Source organism: Cyclopterus lumpus, chromosome 9 (assembly GCF_009769545.1).
Source record: "Cyclopterus lumpus isolate fCycLum1 chromosome 9, fCycLum1.pri, whole genome shotgun sequence".
Classification (NCBI taxonomy): domain Eukaryota; kingdom Metazoa; phylum Chordata; class Actinopteri; order Perciformes; family Cyclopteridae; genus Cyclopterus; species Cyclopterus lumpus.
Genome location: NC_046974.1, coordinates 25152093 through 25177026, shown reverse-complemented (window position 1 = coordinate 25177026; position 24934 = coordinate 25152093). Strand labels below are relative to the sequence as shown.

The 24934-nt window shown below is 41.7% G+C and overlaps 1 protein-coding gene across 1 annotated transcript; it reads right to left on the bottom strand.

The window, feature by feature from the left end:
• Positions 1-2323: 2323 nt before the first annotated feature.
• On the bottom strand, positions 2324-23608 carry LOC117736592 (olfactomedin-like protein 2A). Its single transcript, XM_034542026.1, has 8 exons — positions 23534-23608; positions 15249-15512; positions 13677-13784; positions 13058-13234; positions 12454-12700; positions 8805-9086; positions 7692-7877; positions 2324-2928 (listed from the first exon to the last, which is right to left on the bottom strand). Exons 1-8 carry the CDS (start codon positions 23606-23608, stop codon positions 2324-2326), a joined length of 1944 nt encoding a protein of 647 aa, XP_034397917.1.
• Between the last annotated feature and the right edge of the window lie 1326 nt (positions 23609-24934).

Here is a 24934-nt window from a genome sequence, read left to right as displayed (position 1 = left end):
GCATGGACCTAACACATCGACTATTAGGCTCTTGATATATATATATTTCCCTCCAGAATTGCATAACTTGAAGCTGAGGTTTAAGATTGAAAAATTCCCAGCCAAGAAATCAGGCAGGCATGCCCCCAGCCAGTGCTGCTCCTTTTACTGTATTTTGAGATTGAGATCAAGCAGAGAATGTTGACCGTTACCCCAGAACTAGCTCATGAGAGTTTTGTAATCCAGAAGTCAGAAGATCTGAGTCATCATCCCAACACAAAGTGGGCAAGGCAAGTACTGCTATACCAAGTCACTGCGGTTTGGCTTACTGTAAGGCTCATAACAGACTTTTATAAAATCATTTTCTTCTAATAGCACAGACACACACATCTAGCTTCAAGTGTTGTGTTACATTTCATGACATTATTATTTATGCAAAAAGACCATGCAATTGAACACATTACTTTATTGCAATCAGGATGCCTTTTTATGAATAGACATACAAAACACTCATGGTAGTTCAAGAACAAGCCCAATAATGTGGTTGTGAATCATTAATGCTGTATAAGACCAAAACAACACTATAAAGTGCTGTACGAGTTACCTCATGTGTTTTCAAACTTACCAGCGCACTATGTGGACATAGCCTGCTTAATTATCGAACAAACATACTTATTTGAACCCAAACTACAATCTTTTCCTGATTTTATTGCCTTAACCTAACCACGTTGTTTCCTGTGTCTGTTCATTTTAGAAGACAGTGTGTGACACATGACATGTTGAGAGTGAGAATGTATTGGCCTCACACAGTTCTGCCAGTCATTGTCAGAAACAAAAACCTTCATGGTTTATGGTTTCCATTTGTGAAGATGGCACAGCTAATGGTACAATCCACCTTTTGTATTAACAAAATGTTCAAATACAATGCTTACAACAAATGTAGTGTTTATGCTAATAATATTAACAATAATGAAAACTGAATATTTTAATACAATGTAGAAATTCAACAAGATGCATGGCAATTGCAAAGAAAAGGTTGTATCATATTGTCAAATTAATTCATGTTAATATGAAAAAAATGTGTCTACATGGTTTTGTTTTTGGAGTTTATACTATATTTAACACATCACTTAAAACAACCTAAAGAGATAAAGAGACAGGAAGCATCATGAGGCCGGAATAATAATTAAAAGCAGATTCATGATCAAAGTGCTTGGTGATAGGATGGAGTAGATAGGCAAGTGAAACAACAGTTGATAGTTTAGTTTTACAAACATTTATCAGAGGGAGAACTACTGTGGAGGCAGAACAAATCTCATTGGTTGAGTTAAATGTTGGGGGTGGAGTCAAATAACACAAGCTGTGTAGAGATATTTGTAGTAAAAGGCAAAAAGGAAAATACAGGGTATCAAACATTAGGAATCCTGATCATGGTTGCTTAATCTTGCCATGTTATAATTAGCTAATAGGTTAGCTAGTTAATTGGGTTATCTTAATTTACAACTTAAAACTTCAAAACTTCAAACCAAGTGACAGCAAACATGGCTGAAGGTAATACTGAAGGTAAATGCACATTTCTTACGCTACTCTTTCTCCAACTAGATGCTAGTTTAAAGAAAAGTATTGACTGAAAAAGTAGAGCACGGCGTTCAGATAGGGAACTGAAGTCACACTTGCATTAGCTGATCAGCATCAGCTGTTTCATTAATGCTTCTCCATCCCTGGTTCATTCATCAGTTCCTCATCTACCAGCTGACTTGAAAAGTCTATCATAATCATGCAGATTATAATGCCGTGCCATTATAATCAGACACTTTTCTCTATTAAAGTCCAATTCCACCTGTAAGTGACATGTCACATCTTGTATGTAGGTAGTTAGAAGTAGTTGGATTAGGTCTGACATGTTGAAGTCTATTTCAATACATCACTCAGGTGCCCAAATCTACATTAAAGAGTTATGTGTTAACATGATATGCCTATTTTAAACTATCCTTGCATAGATATCTATCTGTCTGCTTGTTCGCCAGCCTGCTGACTTGACATAAATGAACATTTAAGGAAGTCTCTATGCTTTTCTAAGACCTGCCCAATGAGCTTTAACTCAACCTGTGAGATTGTTTTCACTGTTCGTTGACCATTCTATTGATATATTGTACAGTCACATCTTGAGACATGATGAATGTTTGGTACACTGTGAGGTCAGTCAGGTGTTTGAATAGCGTGCATTGGTACTGGAAGTCTTGTGTAAGTTCATCCTTTCTCCTGAGTCTAATGTGGCTGCATCTTTCTATGTAGGTGCCACAATGGCAGGCCTACAGTGAGCTGCAGCACAAACTAGCTGAGCTCACTGGTCAACAAAGTTTACCCGATAAGTGAGCTGATGGCCATTGTCCCAGGCATACAACACCTTCTCCTTGGGGTTGTAGTCAATCTGGGTGGTGAAGGAGTACTCATTGGTGAAGGGCAGGCGGGGAATGGCTTCAGTGTTGGTGTGGGTGTCATAAGCAAAGTTCACCTCACCTTCCTTTTGGTTGTATACATTGACGGCATACAAAACACCACATATGATGAAGCAGTTTCCGTAAGAGTTCCGCTTGAGACCTGTTCTCCAGGTTGTTTCCTTTTTCAACGACAGGTCTCCAGGATCCAGTTTACTGATGACGATCACCTCTTGCTGGTTGTAGTCGTAGTCCATGGAAGGGTAGATCACCCACAGGCCGCTTTCGTCCACTGCAAAGTCAATGTCTGAGTGGCCCCTCCATTTCCAGGGGGTGGTGTCCTCGTAAACCACGTCATGCAGCAGTGTCCAGGCAGCCACATATCGCATCCTCAGGTCATACTTGATGATGTTCTTGGTGAAGGCTCTGTTGTAGTAGAAAGCGCCATTATAAACCACATGGCCTGTGCCTATCCAGTTGTAAGGCAGTTTGAATAGGTTGCTCCATCGGCCTATGAAAAACAAGAATATTTCATGAACTTAATTATTGATTATTATTTTCCAATGAACACATTCTGTTGCACGAAACATACCACTGTTTCACCCCTGATGCAACATTGTGGCTTCAAAAAAAATAATAATCCAGAATCCATTAGAAAATGCCATTGGCTTTTTTGTTGAGGGAACCATGGCAAACTTCTGGGCTACAGCACTCTATAGTTCCCTTTTTTCGCCTTTGTCATCCCACTTCCAGTACCTAGCTAGTTGAGTCATCAGAACATCAGAACATCTCCACATCAAACTCAGCTTCATTGGATTTATTTATTCTATTGTTATCTTAACAGTTGAAGACCCTTACTTGCAGAAATGACATGGCTAAGATGGTACATTAAAGAAGTTACTTCGGTAAGGTTGCCAAGTAAGCTATCTAGTCATATGTTAAATTGCTTGTGACCTAGCGCTAGTGCAATCTGTGCTTTGAATATATGTAATAATCAGTAAAGTGTCTACAGCTTTACAATCAGCATTAATTACAGACATTTTAAGGAGTACATTTTCTTCAAAACTTAGACATTTCCAATTGTTGACTACTGTGAGGACCTGCTTCTTGCCAAGGTTCGGGACACAAAGTTAGCAACTAGATGAGAATGAGAGTGAGTGAACATGGCATGACGTTGTGGCCCCCTGTAACTGTTTACAATTAAGTCAATAAGTTCAACTGACTGATAATTAATGTATTTGGAGCACGTTAGCTCACTAATGTTAGCTAACTAGTATTGCAGCCGAGCCCTTACTTGGGGGTAAGGGTCTCCCTGTCCATGAAATGGGAAGAGCACACAGGTGCTTAGGTAGGCACTTGAGGTTCTTCAAGTGCTTTGGGAGGTGAATGCAGGTTGTACAATGCCCCACAACACTCCAACCTCCTCACTTTGTGGTCTTAACATTGTTGTTGTGATTGCTCCCTCCTCTTTATTATAATTTTATGATTCTTGACATTGAAGATATCGTTGATCGTCTTTGGAAAGCTAGGTCCCTCTCAGCTAGAAGTGAAATGATGAATCTAATGCGATGGAGTCACTCTTGTTGTCGTGGAAAATTCTTGAATGGGTCTATTAAATGCGGGGCTACTCGTGGTTCCTCGAGTCATCAAAATTAGGATGGGAGCCAGAGCCTTCAGTTATCAAGCTCCTCTTTTATGGAACCAGCTTTCAGACCGGGAGGCAGAAACAGTAACCTCATTTAAGAGTAGACTTAAGACTTTCCTGTTTGATAGTGCTTATAGTTAGGGCTGAATCAGGTTTTCCCTGGTCCAGCCCCTAGATATGCTGCTACAGGCTTATAGGCTGCTGGGGGACGTTTTAGGATACACTGAGCACCTATCTCCTCTTCTCTCTCTACTTATGGATGAATTTACATCTCTCCATTGCACATTACTAACTCTGCTTCCTTCCCGGAGTCTTTGTGACTTCACATCTCATAGGTTTCCATTGGACCTGGCTGTGTCTGATGCCTCCTGCCTGGTGAGCCGGCCTCCTGCCTTGGCCCTGCTGATGCGCCTCTCTCTACCTCTTGTTTCATGGATTGGAGGTCCATTCATACATTACATTACATTACATTACATGTCATTTAGCTGACGCTTTTATCCAAAGCGACTTACAATAAGTGCATTAAACCATGAGTCCAAACTCAGAACAACAAGAATCAAGCAAGTACAATTTCTTCAATAACGTTAAACTACAAAGTGCTATCAGTAAGAGTCATTTAAGTGCTACTAATGTGTTAAACTATAAAGTGCTATCAGTAAGAGACATTTAAGTGCTACTGAAGTGCTACTACGGCTCTACCTTCCCTATTCAAGGTATAGTCGAAAAAGATGTGTTTTTAGTTTGCGACGGAAGATGTAGAGACTTTCTGCTGTCCTGATGTCAATGGGGAGCTCGTTCCACCAATGAGGAGCCAGCACAGCAAACAGTCGTGACTTTGTTGAGTGTTTAGCTCGAAGTGAAGGAGCTACAAGCCGATTGGCAGAAGCCGAGGGAAGTGAACGAGCTGGGGTGTATGGTTTGACCATGTCCTGGATGTAGACCGGACCCGATCTGTTCGCAGCACGGTACGCAAGTACCAATGTTTTGAAGCGGATGCGGGCGGCCACCGGTAACCAGTGAAGGTCGCGGAGGAGCTGAGTAGTGTGGGTACATTTCGGGAGGTTGAAGACCAGTCGAGCAGCTGCATTCTGGATGAGCTGTAGAGGTCGAATGGCATTAGCAGGTAGACCTGCCAGGAGGGAGTTGCAATAGTCTAGCCGTGAGATGACCAGAGCCTGGACCAGGAACTGTGCGAAGAGGTCGTATTCTCCTGATGTTGTACAGCATGTACCTACAGGAGCGTGTTATTGCGGTAATGTCAGGGAGAGTTGACTGTCGAGTGTCACACCGAGGTTCCTGGCAGTCGGAGTCGGAGCCAACACTGAGTTGTTGAAGTTAATAGTCAGGTCATGGGTGGGAGAGCCTTTTCTTGGAAGGAGGAGAAGTTCAGTCTTGTCCGGGTTAATTTTCAGGTGAAAGTTTTTCCTGATCCGATGTGAGGTCCTGGGACAGGGACGTCGTATGTGTACGGATTGTAAAGCCCTCTGAGGCAAATTCATAATTTGTGATATTGAGCTATATAAAATAAACTGAATTGAATTATATAAATCCTATCATCCACACTTTTTTTCATGCATGTAGTTTGCTATTTGTGTATAAAGATAATGTCTCCTTTTTAAAATCCCACCTGCAATGTCATCCTTTATGTCTCTGTGTTTATTGTTATGCACCAATCACCAAGCCAAATTTGTTGCAACGTACTTAGCAATAAACCGTTTCTGATTCTAATTGTGAAAGCTCTGATTGATCGACAGTTTGTCTAACTGTGGGGTACAGTCATCAATGCGGACAACACAAGAATAATTTGAATTGAACAAATTGGAGATATGCGGTGCGACACCCAAAGGTAAGTATTGCATAGCCAGACACTTATCAGACCCATGCATTGATATAGCATTGTGCAATGACAATGTTTTTACAATACCAGCCTGTGTACACACTGGCTTCATGTGACAACAAAGAGTGAACTCCTGAACAAAGTATCATTTTCTAATCACATCCTGTCTGCTATCCTAACCTTCCAACCTCAGGAAGTCTGATTTAGATAGTGATACTAAATGAAAAGCCCAGTGAAGGACAAAAAACAACGACCGCCACCCCCCCCCCCCCCCCCCCCCCCCCCCCCCCCCCCCCCCCCCCCCCCCCCCCCCCCCCCCCCATCCCCACCCATAAGGCCGGCCCACACTTTTAATCCCTCTCCACTGTGCCCAGTTCAAAGGAAAGGCCAGAGCACATGTCAGGGAACAGCAGGCATCACCGCCACTCCAAATACCTAGTCATCCGCACACAGCTGTGAGCTCACCGCACTGCAGGACGCCTCTCATGTAGATGCATTTAGAAAGCCCATTGTCTAAACACATCTAGATCAACAAGCCAAGTCCTACGAGGAGAGATCATCTTAAATCTCTTAGAGAGTGTAATCCAATTCCTCAGTGGATTTGGATGTGGAAGAAGTTGACTTTCCCACCCAATGGAGCCATGAAACAACGAAGACCTACATTCCAGAGATCTCATCAGTCTCACAGAGCTCATTGGACTATCAACATGAATCAATGTCATCATGTTATTAAAGAAAATACAGCTTTCCCTTCAAACATTAGTTATACTGTAGTTAGATCTAAGTGTTGGGATGATAATGATGTTTGAGATAGATGATGAAAAATATGTAAAAGTCAAGATATGTGTCAATCTGTAAAGAACATGAATGGAGTTGCTAGCCAAAACCACAAAATATCTATGTTGTATTTGAATATTCAAAATATTAAATATTTCATTTAATAGTTATATTGGTGTTAAACAACTTATATTGCTTCATCGACTATTATGGCATTTCAAACCTTCATTTCTTAGCACTAAATCTTGGGATAGCTAAACTAGAGCTATAGTTAGATAGATAGATAGATAGATAGATAGATAGATAGATAGATAGATAGATAAGTACTTTATTGATCCCCTAAGGGGAATTCAGGATCCAATTATGTCATATCACTATCTTTATTAACACATGCGTTCAGTAATTCTCCAATCCAGATACGGTTATGTTTGATTAGACAGCAAATGTTCCATTATTTAATGGCCTATGGGTGTTGGGTGTTGTGTTGCTGAGCGGCTACAGCGTCGCTATGTGCATACATGGATACTCTGCTCCTCCTCTGCTCCCCTAGATTCAGGCTGCAATGCTCTTGTATTGAAAAACATTTGGGTTGTGCTAAAGCTCTGGTTTTACGAATGAGAAAGAATTCGGACTAAGGCCAAATGTTGTGTCTTAAGCAGCATCCAAAATAAATGAGCTACTGAAGACTCTATCTTATCAAGGCTATAACATCTCCCAAAGGTGTTTGTGTGGTGGCCCAAGAGGCAGCAGCACACCCTTTACCTACTGTGATGTCTTGTAACAGTGCCCAGGAAGTGACCACAGCCTGAGTAGAACGTACTCTCAGGCTCTCTGGGGGTACGTGCCGATAGCAACAAGGTGTTTGATTTATTAGAGCGCCGTAACACCTTTACACAAGGTTTGTCCTTTCAGTGAAAAGCCAAAGGGCCAAAAGCAGAAAGGTATATATGACAGTAGTAATAACCATAGACTAAAAAGGTTTAGGGTGCAGAATCAAAAGCTATTTTAAGCACACCTTGCTTGAAGTTGTCCAGGTTGCGGAACTCCACCAAGTTGTTGCCATAGTAATAGTTAGTGACGTAGATTTTGGAGTCTTTAGCCAGGGGGTCCTTCATCCAGGCTCCCTCGTTGCGCCCATAACTGTGCTGCTTCTCTGGCTGGTCAATGGATGCTAGAGTCCCGTCACAGTTTAGGATCTTCCCTGAAATAAACAAGCAGAACATTCAACATGTACGCATGGGAGAGCATAATAAGAATGCAATAAGAATGGAATTGCATTACCATGGGTTTAAATTGATTTCACACTCATATATTTCTGAGTGAATTGGCAGGCTTGTAAATTGTCCTCTGTCACTGCAGTGACAGTCTGCAACACAACACTGATCTTCGACTACATTCACACGACTACGTTTTCATTTTAATACGCATAACTTTTTCTACGTTTACGTCTAGCGTCCACACTATTCAAGAGTTTTAAAGCCCCAAAAGCAAACGCTACCTACGCTACCCGGAGCCTTCAAACTAACACGGTAGTTTGAAAACTCTGGGGTTGCTTTCTAGTGTGGACAACCAGAAACGAGGACCTTCGAAAAAGATGATGCAAACACCCAGGCGTTCTTTACTTGACTGGGTCTTAACAGTCACAATGTGTCCTTCCCTGATTCATCATGCTGCCGGAAGAAAACAAACATCATCTGCCTTGATTAGCGATCGACTACCAGTGGTTCATTGACCATGGATAACGGATTAGAGGCTTTGTTCTGCAAAACTATTGTGAAGTTCACAGTATAACTGTAACTGAAACAAAAAAATCCTAATTGCTCTCCATTGCGACAGGGCCTTCCAGCCCCCCGATTGGCCCTGTCGCAATGAGTGTTCATTTTTAAAGTAAATTGATGTGACTGTAAGAGAGACAGAGCAAGCCCTTCATCAGTTTTCAGGCGTGTTTTCAGGCGTGTTTTCAAGCGTGTTTTCAAGCGTGTTTTCAATCGTGTTTTCAAGCGTGTTTTCAGGCGTGTTTTCAGGTGTGTTATCAGAACGGTACCGGACGGAAAACCTTTCCCATTTTAAAACGAAAACATATTAGTGTGTATGTAGCATTCATCACAGAGGGGCATTTAGAACATACCAGCTCTGTGAAGACTGGGCCGACTGTTGTTGTTGGAGTTGTCAAGTACCAGCACAATGGTCGGAGCTGGTCTATCAGATGCTGGTGCATTTTGTGTGGTGGTAGTGGTGGGTGTAGTAGTGGTGGCTGTAGTCGTGGTGGTGGTAGTAGTTGTAGTGGTGGGAAGAGCAGTGGCAGTGGGTTCAGTCACGGTGTCCTCCATGGTTTCCAGGACCATTTCAGCTCCTCCATCCTCTGACTGGTTTTCCGTGATGTGATGGACTGTGTACGTTCTGACATGGTCTTGGGGGAGGAAGAAAAAGAAGAAATCAAAGATTATACAACTTTGGATTTCATTCAAAATACTTAATGGCCTTTGTCAGATTTCCTACTAAATTTGAGTAAGCCTAAAAACTATGTAAACCTAACTTTATTTGGAAATAAACTGTATGCATATAACAAGCAGAAACTTGACAGTCCCTGAATCCAAAACTGGCACCTAGAGTGTCATAGTGTGAAGCTCAGGGCCACTGACCAAAGCTGAGTTGATATGTTGTGAGTAAAAATGATGTGATGTGTTGCCTGAGGCTGAAACGTGATAGGGAGTAATACTAGACAAGTGTCTTCTTGTTCTTGTTAGCTGATGGTTAGATTGGGGCATTGTCTAGTAGTGTGTGGGGAAATTGTCTCCAACAGTTTTTTTGCTGTGTGCAGGACACACAGAACACTAACTTCCTTCCTTTTCCCTGAGCGTTTTTCTCCTCTTTCTTTCCTAACCCAACCTATTCTACTGTCTATTAGCCATAACTGGTTTATTGAAAGAGAATACTGAGGCCTCATTTTTTTTCACAGCTATGGGATTGTGATAGTTTAGAATGTTCTTACAGCTGCAACCTAAAATGATTGCATTATATCAAAGGCTTTCAATGGACATTGGTTAGGTCTCAGTATGTTTGAAATGAAGGCCTTGTCAGCATTGTTATATTTTTGCAAGTAATGTTAGCTAATGTCAGTTTAGTTCTTCAAAGGAAAGAAGTTACATATTCATAGACTAAATGCATCTATTGTCCCACTGAAAAGTAGCAACAAAACAGCTTTCTGTTTTAAAAAGGGCAGGTCTTAAGAGTGAATGATTTGACCTCATTTCAATCAGCTAAAATGCGGTTGCAACTTTAATGCGCCAAACATTAGTTTGACAATGTTGATTATTTGTTCAGTTGTAGGTTGACAGAGAGACGGTATTGATTACTATGAATGTTATTCTCCAAAATCAAATTGCTCTGGTTGGCGAAATGTGGTCTACATGAAGACATAAGTCTTCATGTAGCATGTTAGCTTGTAGCATACTGCAGCGTGGACCAACAGTAAACATAAACAAGCTGACCGACTATTTCCACCGTATGTGTGCGTGTAACGTGTATGTTTGTCCTACTAATGCGGCTGGCTTTATGGGCTATCACTGTAGACAACTCAATAGAAAATGAGTGGGGCTGTATATAGTTTGGATGGGAAGGGAGTGAATACAACATAGTAATGTACAGATAAGAAGAGGGTCAAAACATTGTTGTGTTTGCATACACCAACATGCAAATCATGTAGAGTGTGATACTATGTAATATAGTTAGTTGTGAATGCCAAATTGCAATTACAGAAATTGCAGTTATGCTCAAATTACCCTTGATGGACATTCATCCTTTCCTGATATAATAATATTATAGTCCATCTATAATATGGCTCCTGGTTGGCTTTGACAAACACATTTGATGAAGGAAAAGGAGATTTTGGACTGTCAACAAAATGTAATTTTCTATTTTATTGAAAGAATATTGTTCAAGTTATATCTAAATTGTAGCTCAACAAATACAAATGAATTGTTCACTCTAAATGTGAATGTTAAATCAACTAATCTTGAACATTTACATGTCTTTTCAATGGAAAAATGCTCACCGGGGTTAATCACACTGAAGCCTTGAGTGTCCCTGATGGTGTTACCACTGTTGCAGATGATTGGGATAAAACACAGTACAAGTGGTTCTTTGTTTTTTGTTTCAGGCTTTTACAGTCGCTTGTATTCATTCTGCTGTAAAAAAGACAGCAGACTTAATCAAATACAATCTTAGCAAAGGGAAAGTCTGCTCTCCGTATGGTCTTCAGACTCTCATGTCCTGTGCTGCCAGACAGATGTGACTAGAGTACAGCAGTACACTGTCTAAACATGTGGACCTGATGACGGAGTAAAAACAATATTCTAAGAGTTTTTTTTTTTACAATTAACAAGAGCCATTGAGTCTTTAAGACACATTAAGGAGTTTTGAATTGTAAGTGTAATTCAATGTAACTCAAACCAAACTAAAGGAAGACATCTGGTAAATAATGCTCATGGCTCTGTGTGGAGACTACATGAAAGAGGACGGATCAGATGATTGTTAACGGACATCCATCTGGTAAGTAGATGGGATGCACATTATACTACTTTTGTTACTTTACTATTAGACCAATCAATGACCCCTACCATGAGGAAGATATTTAAGTAGTTTTTAAAGGACCATGCTAGTTTCTTGACATTACTGCTAACACTTTTCCAAATGGTCCTCATCGGCAACAAATGCCTCAGTCTCAATCTTACAGTTGTCTCGATACATTTATGATTACTGATAAGAGGTTTAGGATAAAAAAAACGAGGTTACGGGAGGTGTTTAGCATTTTGCTCACTGAACTCTAACGCAGCTCCTCAGTGGCCATAGTAGAGAACTGTGGTTCCACTGGGTAACTCCCAGTTCAATGTGTGTCACTAAATTTGAAGAGAGGCATTTCAGGAAAAAGCATTAAGGTGGTCCAACCTTGCCTGGATGAATAAAAGTTCCTGCTCTTTGCCAGATTATGGAAATGCCACCGACTGGTTTCAGTGATTTGACAATGGTGGCCGGGCTGGCTGAGGTTCAGACAGGTGGCAGAACAGCATTATGTGCGTGTGCCCTGTGCAAACGCAGCATACTTATTCACTCAACTGGACTTAAAGAGGATTGGAAATGTTTTCTCTGCATTGGTGAGGGTCCCCACACATTGTTGTGAGGAGTGGAGCTGAGGCATGTCATGGACATGGCAGCGCTCCATTGAGACAGCATTCCATCAGCTCCATCTATTTTGTCAATAAAAGATTTGGATTTCCCGCCTGCTGAATGTGCACCAGCAGTCCAATCCTGCGCTGACAACATCAGCTTTGCTTAAAACAACAGTGAAATAAATCTTCTATTGAGGGGATCATGTTTGACACGCAGAGATGGATTTCCTGTTTTACTGTAAGTGTCAAATTTGCAACACAATTAGAGCCTTATCTTGTTCTTGTATAAAACAACATTCAAAGGAAATATTTATATTGTCCTCAAGTGGAGACTAAATCCAGATAATAAAGACCTACACTGTGGCTCAATGCCAGCTGGCTGATCCTGATCCAGCAAAGTCTATTGTGGGGTTCGATTAGATTGCTGAAGAAACAAGTTTGCATTATTTTCAACACCCACAGTGGATCGCTCACAGATGATCGCACACAGATGGGAGTGCAAACTCAGCTAAAGTACGAGCACAAAGTTTGCTTTAGCTCAGAGTGCGTGGTGCTTTAGGAACACACCCCTAGAGTATACAATGTCCCAGCCAAGCTGAACACGCTCACCTCCTCTGTGCTCATCTTCGTCGGTCTTGGCAGCCTTGTAGTATGTGATGCCCCTCACCACGCCGGGCTGGTGGCCAACCACCTTGGCTTTGGCTGTAGGGCCAGGCTTGGCCGGCTTCCCAGGTTTATTGACCTCCTTCTTGGGCTTTACGACCTTTTCTTTTGGCGTTTTGGGTGAAAGTTTGGCTGCAGGGTTCTTTTTGTTGGGTGCTTTGACAGTCTCTTTTGTTTTCTCATCATTAGTGTCCTGTAAACATGTAACACTCACTATTGGCATTGCAAGTAGTACTAATAATGTTGCAAGTATTATTATTACTAGTGCTGCTGCTGGTAATATTACTACTGGACCAAATGCATCTCTGTTGCAGCAGTACTAACAGAACCGGTTCCCACTCTAAACTCGTCAAATAGTAAGACTTAGAACTGTAGTAGAGAGTCAAGACACCCACGACACAGAGACATGAGATAATAGAAAACACTTACAACTTACAACTACTAATACTACTGGCACAGCTAGTAGTGCCAGTACTAGAAGTAATACAATGTCCTAGTGGCTCTAATGCTACCATGTGTGTACAACAGTGCAGACAGTGTTTCTTGGAACCTGTGCTTTGCTCTCAGAGGAGTCTTTCTGAAGCAGCTGCCGGCTGAGGGTGGAGATCTCCTTCTTGATGCTCATCATAACGTTGGTGTAGTTCTCATATCTCTTAAACTGGTTGGTGAGGCTCGTCATGCTGTCTCGAACAAATTCATTATCTCGCGTAAGGTTCGTCTTGATTGTCTGCAAGATAACGTCATTATTTTCAGCAATCATGATCTATTAAATAAACAACCATTTGATTATGATTAAGGATCCACCGATACTGACTCAAATATCTAGACCGTGTATCAGTAACAACATGGCCCATCTATTTAATTAAGTTAATTGTGTATAAATAATATATACTAGAATTTAAATTACTGTTCTGACCAATTTATTGCTTAATTTTGAAGAAGTTATGCCAAGGTATTTGTCATTATTTGAATGATAAATAACAATTGGATACATTCATATCTATGTATTTACCTTCCACTTTGTTTCCCAAAGTTAATAAAGCAATGTTCGAACAACGTTATCTGATCAGAACCCATAGCCCAGGTATCGTTATTGGGTATGACCAGGTCAGATCGGTGCATCCATAATTATGGTGGCATGAGGAAATGCTGTTTGGGCGTTGGCCTACCTCTTCCAGGTTGTTCATTTGAGACACCACTTTGTTGATGTAGGAGTGGACCTTCATTAGATCCATGCTGTAAAGTGTTCCCTCCAGGAGGTCCACCATAGATTGGAGCTGGTCATTCATGCCATAAAAAGAAAAGAAGTAGCGTTACTCACCATCTCCTGAACACCAAGCTGACAGCTCTATGTGCCTCTGTTCCATGCAGTCCCAGTTTAAAGTGCCCTCCAAACACATTTCTCTGATTACCACTATTGACATCCACACTGATTGTCCGTCTTAATGATTTAGACCTTTCCTTTTCAATGTAATCATTTCCTTTAGAGATGTGTTGGCTTAGTCTGCACTTGAAAGTGGAGTCAGACATCTGGAACTGTCTTTTGATTCATATGCTACATAGCGTGCTTCCCCTGCCTGTGAAAAATTAAAGTGTGCTTTATGTACAGTATGTGCAGAGGTGCGCTGACGTGCTCATGAAAGATGTTCGATGACATACAACTATAATCATTTCACACAGAGTTGAAGAATGACCTTCTAAACTGAAGGGACTTTACCTTTTCATTTATTGATTTTCTTTTAGTTATATTTCACAAGTGAAACTTGTAAGGTTTTTGACTATATTTTACAGCTTATTTCATTATTCTCTGTGTTACTATGTGCATTTAAAATCTCTCATCTTATCATAGATTATTATATTCAGTTCAGCAAAACTGATATGGATGTATGAAACTATCTGACTCCTTATTACTATGGGAATGGATTTGGTGACCGCAACAGGTCATTATTTTCATAATTGAATAATTTGTTGATCAATAAAATGTCAAAATGCACAATTTCTGATCACAATTTTTTCAATTCCAATTGCTTGTAATGTCCGACCAACTAAATATAAGAGATTTACTTCACGGTCATATAAGACAGAACACCCTGAGTAGCTATAATCAACACATGTTTGTCATTTGTGCTTTACATTGTCTCAAACTATTGATCAATTATGAAAAAACGTTGCAGATCCTGTTTATCATTTACATAATCATTTTATTTCCACAATATTGATTTAAGAATAGTTATAGTGTGGTATAGTATACAATATTATAATATAGTATAGTATGAATTGGCAATTGAGTTTTTGTTTGCATGTGATAAAACCAAATAAACTTTCAATTATTTATCTGAAGAAATGGTCTTGGTTATGTTCTATAACGCCTATGTCTATAATGTATTATAAAGATATGTATTATACTTATTATACTGATTTTATATTGATGTTATAATTCATATTAGTTATAGTTATAGAACTCATAGATATTCATACACTTTGATCACAAACGTTGTTTTTTTTGCAAGGATCATAACGTATTATAATGTGAAAATTAACATTTTGTTGTTGCATTGATTTATAAATTCTGACAATGACTATTACTAAAACTTTTTAAAACTTGTTTTCAAATGTGAAGAAAGTAACAAACAGACTATGCAAATGAATATAGTCTGGAATTGTGTAATTATTGTACAAACAACATCTGATCCATCGGAATCTGACAGATGCTCTGATCACATAGATATTCATCTCCTCACCTTCAGTAGCTCGGGGGCCTGTTTCTTTAGCTTCTCCATCTTCCACTCATTCTCACAGGGGTTGAGGGAGGAAGGCGGGGCCGTGCACGAACACTTACAGTCGGACCCGGAGCTGACGGTCTCCACCGTGTAGAAGTCCTCCACGCGTACGCTGCCGCTCCGCAGACGCAGGCAGGCGTCCTTGCTCAGAGGGCGCATGATGCACTTACAGCGGCAGTCTGAGCCCTCGGACGTCATCCGGACTGGCTCAGTCTCCCCAAAGATCTGGGAAGGCAGAATCCAAAGAAAAATGTATTTTCAGCCTCTTTTTGTGTGTTCTTACGATAATCTTCTTTTCATTTTAGCTCGTAAGAAACTCTTGGATGAAGTGTACACATCTCTTTATTGTTGTACTATTCAGGGCTGAGAAAGAATGTAATACAGAGTCCTGCACTCGGACATCAATGACCTGGGTTGCACTGTATATTTACCCCAAACCATAAAATGTCATCTATTCCACTAGTCCAACCAATGTTGGACTTTCATGGAATATACTTTTTTATGAAAGGCAAACTAAAGAAAGGGAAGGAAAGTGATCCTGAAAAATAGCCACACACTTCCCTTACTTTGAACAGGTGTCTGAAAGCCTCAGGCACAAACATACCTCATAAGGACGCATAACCAGCCTTTGGCCGCCATGTATGATGCCAGAGCTCTGGCAGGCCTACTTAATAAGCAACACACGGCAGCCTGAGCTGACATTCCACACTTACCCTACTTGAAACAAGTGCAAGCTAACATATAGTGGAGATAGCTTTCATACAAAAAATGTACTGAATATGTGTCCATGTTCATAATGTGAATGTTCAAGTGGTGATGGGGAGATGGCAGAGTGAGTGAGGCCTGCTGGGAATCCGTCTCCCCTGATTTCAAGGGGGGTGAGCTACGTCAGGAGACCGAAACCTTGTGTAGCAACAGTTATGTCACATTAGAGATTGCAAAAGGTACAAGGGGTTACTGTGGCTCATTGGTAGAGCAGGGTCGTCCTTCAATCAGAGGGATCGGAGGTTCGATCCCTGGCTTTTCTAGTTCATGTCGATGTGTCCTTGGGCAAGACACTTCACCCAAAATTGTTGTATGAAATTTTAGATAGTGCTGATGGGCAGGTGGCACTTTGCATGGTAGCTCCTCCCATCAGTGTATGAATAGGTATGCATGGGTGATGTCATGTAGTGTTAAAGAGCTTTGAGTGGTCAGAAGACTAGAAATTTACCATTTACAATGAGACACAAATGTCTCCTGGGTGGTGCACATGTAGGAGAAGATGTAGTTGTGGGGGGATGTGAGGAAGCAACAATGTTTCAACTTGAGCAAAGTTGCAGCACAATACATTCTTTCTTCAGGTCTTCTTCAATACAGCATGATGTTCATTTAGTAAATTACGGTCCATTTAGAGTTAAATAAACTATAAAGCAGGATATACGTTAGGGCGGAGCTACCTTGTGATTGACAGGTCGCTACAACAGCTTTGTGGTCAAGGAGTTGGCCCTGTTTTCATCTTACAACTTCACCCTTTCGCTGTGTGTCTTCACTTCATGAAAGTTCATTGTGAAATGTACAACATCACTGTACAGGTTCACTGGATTAAAACCATTGTTTTTTTTTTTTTAAATGACCCACAATGAGTCAAAAGACAAGACGTATTAATAATACATAGTCAACCCATTGTAAATCCCAACTCGTCAAATACTTGCTTGGTCAGTGGCCCTAGGAGCTCTAGTTACCCATCAAGCTTCACATTTGTACGTGTCATGCACGGTGTGTATCCCTTTAAAGATGGACAAAATAACAATAAACAATACATGACAGGGAATATTATGTACATATGCAGCCACTTACCGTGCATGCTGTGAAACAAACGGTGAGGTAGGAAGTAAGAATTATTGCTTTGTTATTCAGTCACGTTTGTTATTCAACGGCTTTTCGTAGTTACAATTCCAATCGATTTTTATTCTATATCAGTTTATAATTTCTTTGCGGGACATCAGCAGGCTGAAGGTAAGGTGGGGGAGTGGAATAGGTAGAGGTGGTGGGGGCTCATTAGTGAAAGAATGCATGCGAGTGATGGGGTGTGGGGGGGGGGGGGGGCTTTCCCCCTCCATTACTGCAGACATACTGGGAGGGGGTCTGATGGGGCAGGACTCCTGTGTGCAGAGCCGGCCACATCTTGACCCATGTCAAGCGAAAAGGCAGCAGGTTGACAAATCCTACAGCCACATGAAAACAGAGTGGATTAGCAGATTCAACTCGTTCAGCAGAGGCTCTTCCTACGGCCCCGCTGAGCTGCATTGTTCAACCCAAACCCCGACTGCTGCATCAGCTTAAGTTGCTTTACGTTGGAGAAGTCGGAGCAATTCCAGCCACCATTTACTTTGGTACTTTGTGTTTTGTCTAAGAAGGACTCAATCGTGACCTGGCATGCTTTACTGCATCTTATCATGACATATTTGAATCATTGCGCCAATCAGAGCAGCTGCCTCCTCCTCCTGTCAAATCACATGTGCTGGTTTGACTAACTGACCGTCCAGCATCTCATGCCAAGCTGACCTACCAGCATGACAACAGGCAACACAATTAAGAGTGCTAATAATTAAGAGCACAGGGTATTTAATGCATGCTTACAGCTTTGACCGCTCAAGTGCGGTCAAGTTTCAGGTCAAAAAGAACACGACTCAAACATGAACTTGTGTGGGAAGAAAAGAGCTCTATTAGATCGGCCGCTGCAGCCTTTAACAGCTAACTCTCCCTGACAGTGAGGAAGTGAAACCCCTATTGTGCTCAGGATTGCTAAAAACACAAGATGTGTTCCACAATGGCTGCTGCATTTGTTAGTTAAAGGCCCTTAGTCACTGGCCCTCAGGTAACATCTTGGTATTCTTATTTCTCGTCCTTTTTCTTTGCACAGTGGGTTCATACTAGTGAGCCTCGTCAGATTCAGCAAAGTCTCCTAACATCAGATATCTGTGTGAATGACCAGCGTTAACATGATGAATGCCACGTGTGTGTAAATACAGACGTCCTGCTTTCAGAGCTCCATGAACAAAGTCTCTTAGCAGCAGAATAAAGACAAAGAGCTGATAATGAGGCTCCAACAAGCCTCTAAGAATGAATCTGTTCAAATGAGGATGCATGAGGCTCAGTGTTTCAGGAGCACTGTATCTGCAGCCTTTCATGAAAACAAGGATGTCCTCCCCTTTTAGTGCTTAGCCAGCTGGGTAACCACTGGGACAACTGTATAAAAAAAGGCAAGCGGTGCAGATGTCCTGCTCCAACCTTCAAACATAAACACAAGTGCTGTTATGACCTGCAGAGCACAAATGCACCAACAAAAAAGGCAGCTCTAAACCTGTCCAGCTTGTGATTTTAAAAGGAAGGACTATCCCTTTAAATTCCACATCATCTCCTGTCAAGGGTACTCAGGAACAAAACCGGGGTCCACATTCCAGTCCAAAGAGTCCGCCGGATTTTGTATCTAATTAGCCGCGCTTATGATAAACAGTCTTACTGTGCAACTGTAAAGATTAACTTGGTACGGGAAAGAAGGGGGAGGGGGGGGGATTCTTACGGGCCCATCAGTCTGGAGATGAACCATGAGGTCGGGGGCTCAGACTATAAACAACAACACTGGCATTAGCACAGGCATGTTAATTAGCCGAACACAAAGGGTATTGAGCACTTGCTGCTTTTGCGGGTACATATCTACATTCCTGCTGAGTCTGTTGTGTCCCAAGTCTTCACAGCACATCATCACACAACAACAACAACAACAAGACTAATACATATCGACCTTAATGAAAGACCTGCTCTACTGAAACAATTCATGAATTACTTGTGTGACAGTTCCTGTCTAGCCACCAGATGGTGATTCTTTGAATGAAATTCATTAAAAAAAGATGTTGTTTTCTCAAATAAATGGAGCACAGCATCTTCCTGAGCATTGATAACCTCTTGCTTGTTCACATCTGCTGTCACAAATCACCCTGAGAAAACACATCCATCATTCCACTCGTTGAGGTCACCAGACACACACTAACACTTAGTGTCTCCTTCTGCCTGTCAATGGATTCTTATGTATAACGCTCTGTTTTCAGAGGATTTTCGGTTGATTAATATAATGGGGAAGATGCCATTTCTCTAAGCTTTAAAAGGAATGTTAAAACCCTTGAACCTTTTGTTTTGTATAACATAGTTACTTTAAATGTATGTCTGAGTGAGGGGGAAAGCATGCTCCAACATGAGAACATACTGTATTTTCTTTTGCATCCACATAACAAGCAATGCATTCTGTTTGAAGAAGGTCATCCTCTTCTCTAAAGGTCCTGGTGGAGAAGCAGCTGGTGTCACCAACTGACAACATTCATCACCTGTTCTAAAGATGACTTTCACCAAGATTCTGGGATTTGGTCTCAGGTAACAACAGAATCGATACACACTCAAGAGGGCTGGCATTTTAACCCCTAACATGATGGTCGAACTCAGGAAGATATTGGCGAATAGTGCTCATTGATATTTGAAATTCTACAACACTTTGAAAGAAAGATAATATAAAATAATCCTTTATTAGTCTGGAAACGCAGAATCAGCACTGGGCAACTCCAAACGACTAATATGTACAACAACTGAAGTATAAAAAAGACATGTTCTGGTTTTTATGAAGGGACATTTTTTGACGACGAGAGGATTTTCCAAAATTAGGGACAGACTGTAGGTTAATAGAAAATGAAAGTTAATCTTGTCTCAAAGTGATGCAGAAAAATGAGTTTGTTACTTCTAGACTAGATTGCAACTCCTTATTATCAGGCTGCTCTAATAAGTCTCTTAAGTCCCTCCAGTTGAGCCAGAATGCTGCAGCTTGTGTACTCACACAATCTAAGAAAAGAGATGCCTAGTACTCAATATATGAATAATTTCTGTCATATTCATAGAATGTATTGTAACTCTGTAACACTGTTCATTCTGTACACATGACATCTATTGCTTCTGTCCATCCGGGGAGAGGGATCCTCCTCTGTTGCTCTCCTGAAGGTTTCTTCACTTTTTTCCCTGTGAAGGTTTTTTTCTATTTTTTTGGGAGTTGTTCCTGATCCGATGTGAGGTCAAAGGTCAGGGATGTCGTATGTGTACAGATTGTAAAGCCCTCTGAGGGGAGTTTTTGATTTTGGGCTATACCAAATAAACTGAATTGAATTGAATATGTTGTTTGATTTTTCATCTCAGCCTTGTCAGAAATGTTAGAGGTGCTTTTGGGTATTGAAGATAACTTTTTTCCCTGCATGAGTTTATAGTTGCTCACTGGATGTGCATGAAGGGTATTTGAGTGTTTAAGTTTAAAAAAAGACCTCACGCTCCTCATTAATTTACTCATCTACAGAAGAGAAGGGACCCAGGTCTGTGAAAGGTTAAGGTCCCCAGGGAGAGACTTTACAAAGACGAATCAAGAATCAGGACATACACTCCAGATAAGAGCCACACTCAATCTCTGTGATCATAAATCCTGCTCTCAAGGATTAAGGGATCTGCATAGAGAGAAAACAGCCCGAGCCATGTGAAACCATTGAACCTTGCGGGAAAAAAAGGCCAATGACGCGTTTAAATGCACAATTTCAGAACTCTCGCAGAGATGGAAACTGAAATGCTGATTAAAGGAGACAAATCATGCTCATTTTCATGTTCATCCATGTATTTGAGGTTTCTACTAGTGGTGAAATCACAACCTGGCGGAAATCCGGATGCCTTTTTTAAAGTTTAAGTACGAGCTGTGTGCATCTCTCTCTTGATTAGAGCGCTTCAACCCCACAGTAATTCTTTTAAGGCAGATGCTATCAGCATCCAGGTGTCAGAAGCCAACAACACAATGTGCAAACACGTGGAATAGCCAATTCTGCTATTTACACCAGGGTCTATATAGACAGCATGGCAAAGACAAGCCCCCAGTTCACATAAACAACAATGCTATTTGGCACACATTAGATTCTGTATGTGTATATGTACTGTAGGCTATGTATATTTTTCCTAAGCCTAACCAATTAGCCTAACCAACGTACCCAAACTGCAATTTAATTTGTTGACCCTTTGCTACACTGATTTAAAAAAAAGCAGAGCTTTCTTGAATTGTTGCACAGCACACTCATTGTGGTTTTGGTATCCATGCAGATTGGTGTCATGGTGGAACTTTGAATTAGTTAACGTAATATTTATTGATCAAGAACAGTCAAAATCATCCCCACAAGAAGAGCTTAAAATACAACATCCTTGTGGACCACAGCCGAGTCCACTCGTGAGCAATGTCGTCCGAGTCGTATGGTGAACGTTGACCTGACACCCGGGTCATTGGCCCAGTGGGAATGAGGTGTTAGTCTCTCTCATTTACAGCAGCTTGTAGCGTTCAACCACAAACAGAGGGACTTGACTCTCTGCAGACTGATAATGTGGACTCTTCATCAAGCCCCATGACACATCCCCAAATGAAGCCATGTTGGCATAACATGGCATGACAAAATGTCGGTTTGTGTACACCGTGGCAATCATCTACAGCTACAAGGCACCTTCCAGCACCTGTAAGTGACTGTAACCATCGAGCCCTGTCTCTGCTGCTGTGGGCTATTTCATTAAGGCCGACTGAGCATCCCCAGTCTGCCGCTTCCTCCTCTCCAGCCCCCAGTTGACCCTGCACCGATTGTCCTCGGGTTGTTTACAACCAGAACACGGAGCAGGTGCACGCACTGCTTCCCACGCCACCCTCTGGTGCCCTCCATGCCCTCTTGTGAGCGGGCTTTGTCTCACATTAATATCAGTGCCACCATTGGCCACAAGACTGGAGCTGTGCCACTGCTGCATGATGGGGAATGGTGTTGTGAGGAGATGTAAAGCAAAAACAAACAATCAATGGATTTACTATAAATCCTTCTCTACGTCCTGCCCGATTGGTACTGAGCATGTGCAACTCTCAACAGAGATGAGAAAGAAGCAGGACGGCTCACTCATTAGCTTCTTCCACCATCAGCTCCAGAAAAAAGCGTCCGCTCCGTTGAGAGTTGCACATGTGCAGTACCGATCAGCCAGGTGCAAGCAGAGGCGGTAACGTTAGCAGAAGCTAGCAAAATGTCAGCAATTTTGACAATATTCTTCAGTGAAAGAATCTCACCAGTACAACATCAGTATCGGATCGGTACTTTTGGAGGATGCGCATGTTCAGGTAGCTGAAACGAAACCTCTCTAAGAGGCATGCAACAAAGATGCCTGGATGGACGCTACACGCAGAGCTTTTGGTTTCACGTTATCCACCAGATGTTGAAACCGGGCTGCAGGGATTTGACACAGCGACCTCAGTGAGGTCCAACACCGGATCACATCTGGCTCACAGTCCGTGTTCCCATTCATCCCAAAGGTGTTGTGGTTCAATCGGGTTCCTAATCATCTTTACGGAGCCGTGTGTGTGCTTAGAGCATCGTCACGTTGAAACTGAAGAGGGACAAAACTGTTGCCACAGTTGGAAGAACCGCGTTGTCTCAATGGTCGTTGTAAGCATTTAGATGCCCTCCATTGGCCTCCACAGAACCATACACATACACTACAAACACTGTTACTACGACTAACACTCCACATGCTGCTTCTTTCACTGTTGTAAAGTACTGCTGCTACTCCTACTATGGGCTGTTTACTCTGCACTCTCTGATTATATCCAGAGCAGACAGTTGTTTAGTCACACACCATACTTGGCCATACATGTGCGACAGAGCGTCTGGTCCTATAATATGTGCTGTACATGCATGTCATCGTCTGGCAGTGTGTGTGTGTGTGTGTGTGTGTGTGTGTGTGTGTGTGAGGGAGAGTGAGGGCTTACTGCAGTCCAGCAGCTGTACAAGCCAGGGCAGCCACACATTACTGTTACCCCACTGGCTGCCATGTCTCCCACACTGTGCTGGTCACACAGCGGAGGTATCATCACATGCACCCACACACCCACTGTGTCTCGTGTCACACAAAAGCCCTCATTGGGAGGATTACCTCCAATCTGAAAAAAAATAACACATAGCCCGAACTATCTGCCGGCTTTAACAGAAACTTGAAGGGCTTGACTTTGGGGAAATGTTGGTCAAGTCCCTTATTATGACAGAAATAGCACAATAAGAGTGGGATGGTGTCAGTGGTGACCTGCTCCCCATCAGTGACTCCGAACAGCTGTTGTGGAATGCAATGAGCGGATCCTGGAGACTAGAATGGGACGTGCACGTCCCTGTTCTTACCTTGCTCTGTGAAGACGCATCCTCACACAGCAGCAGCAGCAGCAGGCAGGCGAACACGTTGCTGAAGCTCCACATTGTCTCTCCTGCGTGTCCGGCCGTGAAGTTCAGAAATCCGAAGCGACAGTCCATGAGGTGAAGGAGCGCACTTATTTTAACTCCATTTCCTTTCACACAGGAGACCGATACGGAATGTGTGTGTGCGTGTGTGTGTGTGTGTGACTCGATGGGTGTCAGTGTGTGCTGCCCCGCGCGCCTCATCTGTCGTCGCTGTCCTCCACTGATGGGAGGGGTTTACTTACCAGCACAGCACGATGCGTCCTGTCTGTACGGAGGAATAATCATAATCATAACAACCACCACAACAGTACCACTGATAACAATAATAATACGAGCGTAATAATACAATCATATATGTATAATCATAACAAAGACAACAATAATATTGGTCATAAAGATAATAATAATACGAGCGTATTAATACAATACGATAGAAGAATTTATATAATCATACCAAAAACAATTCTGTAGTCAAATGTTCTATTCTTTTATTTATTTATCTGACATTGAAGTGTCACTATGTGTAAGTGTAAAACAAATCAAAGCGCAGCACCCGTTAGATGTTTGAAGGGCTTCTGGCGCCATCAGCTGGCCAATTGTTAGGTTGACACCAATGCGACAGTTTAAGTCCCTTTTGAGGGGTTCCCATGGACTCCATGCTGAGGGTCTGTGGAATGTATGTACTAAACATTACCAAACAAATGAGATGTTTGGTAAACAATGCCCGTATTATGCCAGCAGGAATATTACCGAACACATTTTCAATTAAATGAGCACACACCAGCTGAAACATGAGTCTGGGGCTTCTGGGGGCCCTGGAGTCATTGGGGCCAGGGGCTTAACTGTGTTTATTAGCAGTCACAGTGTATCCTGATTGTATTTATCAGCTTCTCTATACTATTTTTTATAATTTCAGCACAATGATTACAAATTATGTTATTTTTGTATATGGGAAAACAGGATGATCTAGGCTATTTTCTAGAAATTCAAAATTGTACTACCCAGCACATGAGATCAGTTTTCTCAAATTCCCAACACATTCGGGTAAAGGGTGCCATGTGACATACAACAGCTTTAAAAAACTAGTGTGTAGGATTTGGGGGGAATCATTGGCATAAATGGAATTCAATATTCATAACTATGTTTACATTAGTGTATAGTCAACTGACACTAATAATTGTTGTGTTTTCGTTAGTTTAGAAAGAGCTTGATTGGAAGTCCTGACCTGCTCTTAAGAACTCATTTGGTGGGTATTTGAGAAGAACTAGATGAGGACAATTACTGGTCACAGCAATAATGACAGTATTGATGCTAGTACTTGTTGACTGTTTCAAACCAAGTAGT

Excerpts from the sequence above, each read along its gene's own strand:
- LOC117736592 (XM_034542026.1), bottom strand. The coding sequence starts at position 23,608 with ATGTGGAGCTTCAGCAACGTGTTCGCCTGCCTGCTGCTGCTGCTGCTG. Across the intron at positions 15,513-23,533 it reads ATGCGTCTTCACAGAGCAAG|ATCTTTGGGGAGACTGAGCC; the intron begins GTAAGAACAGGG and ends CTGCCTTCCCAG. Across the intron at positions 7,878-8,804 it reads GCCCAGTCTTCACAGAGCTG|GGAAGATCCTAAACTGTGAC; the intron begins GTATGTTCTAAA and ends TGTTTATTTCAG.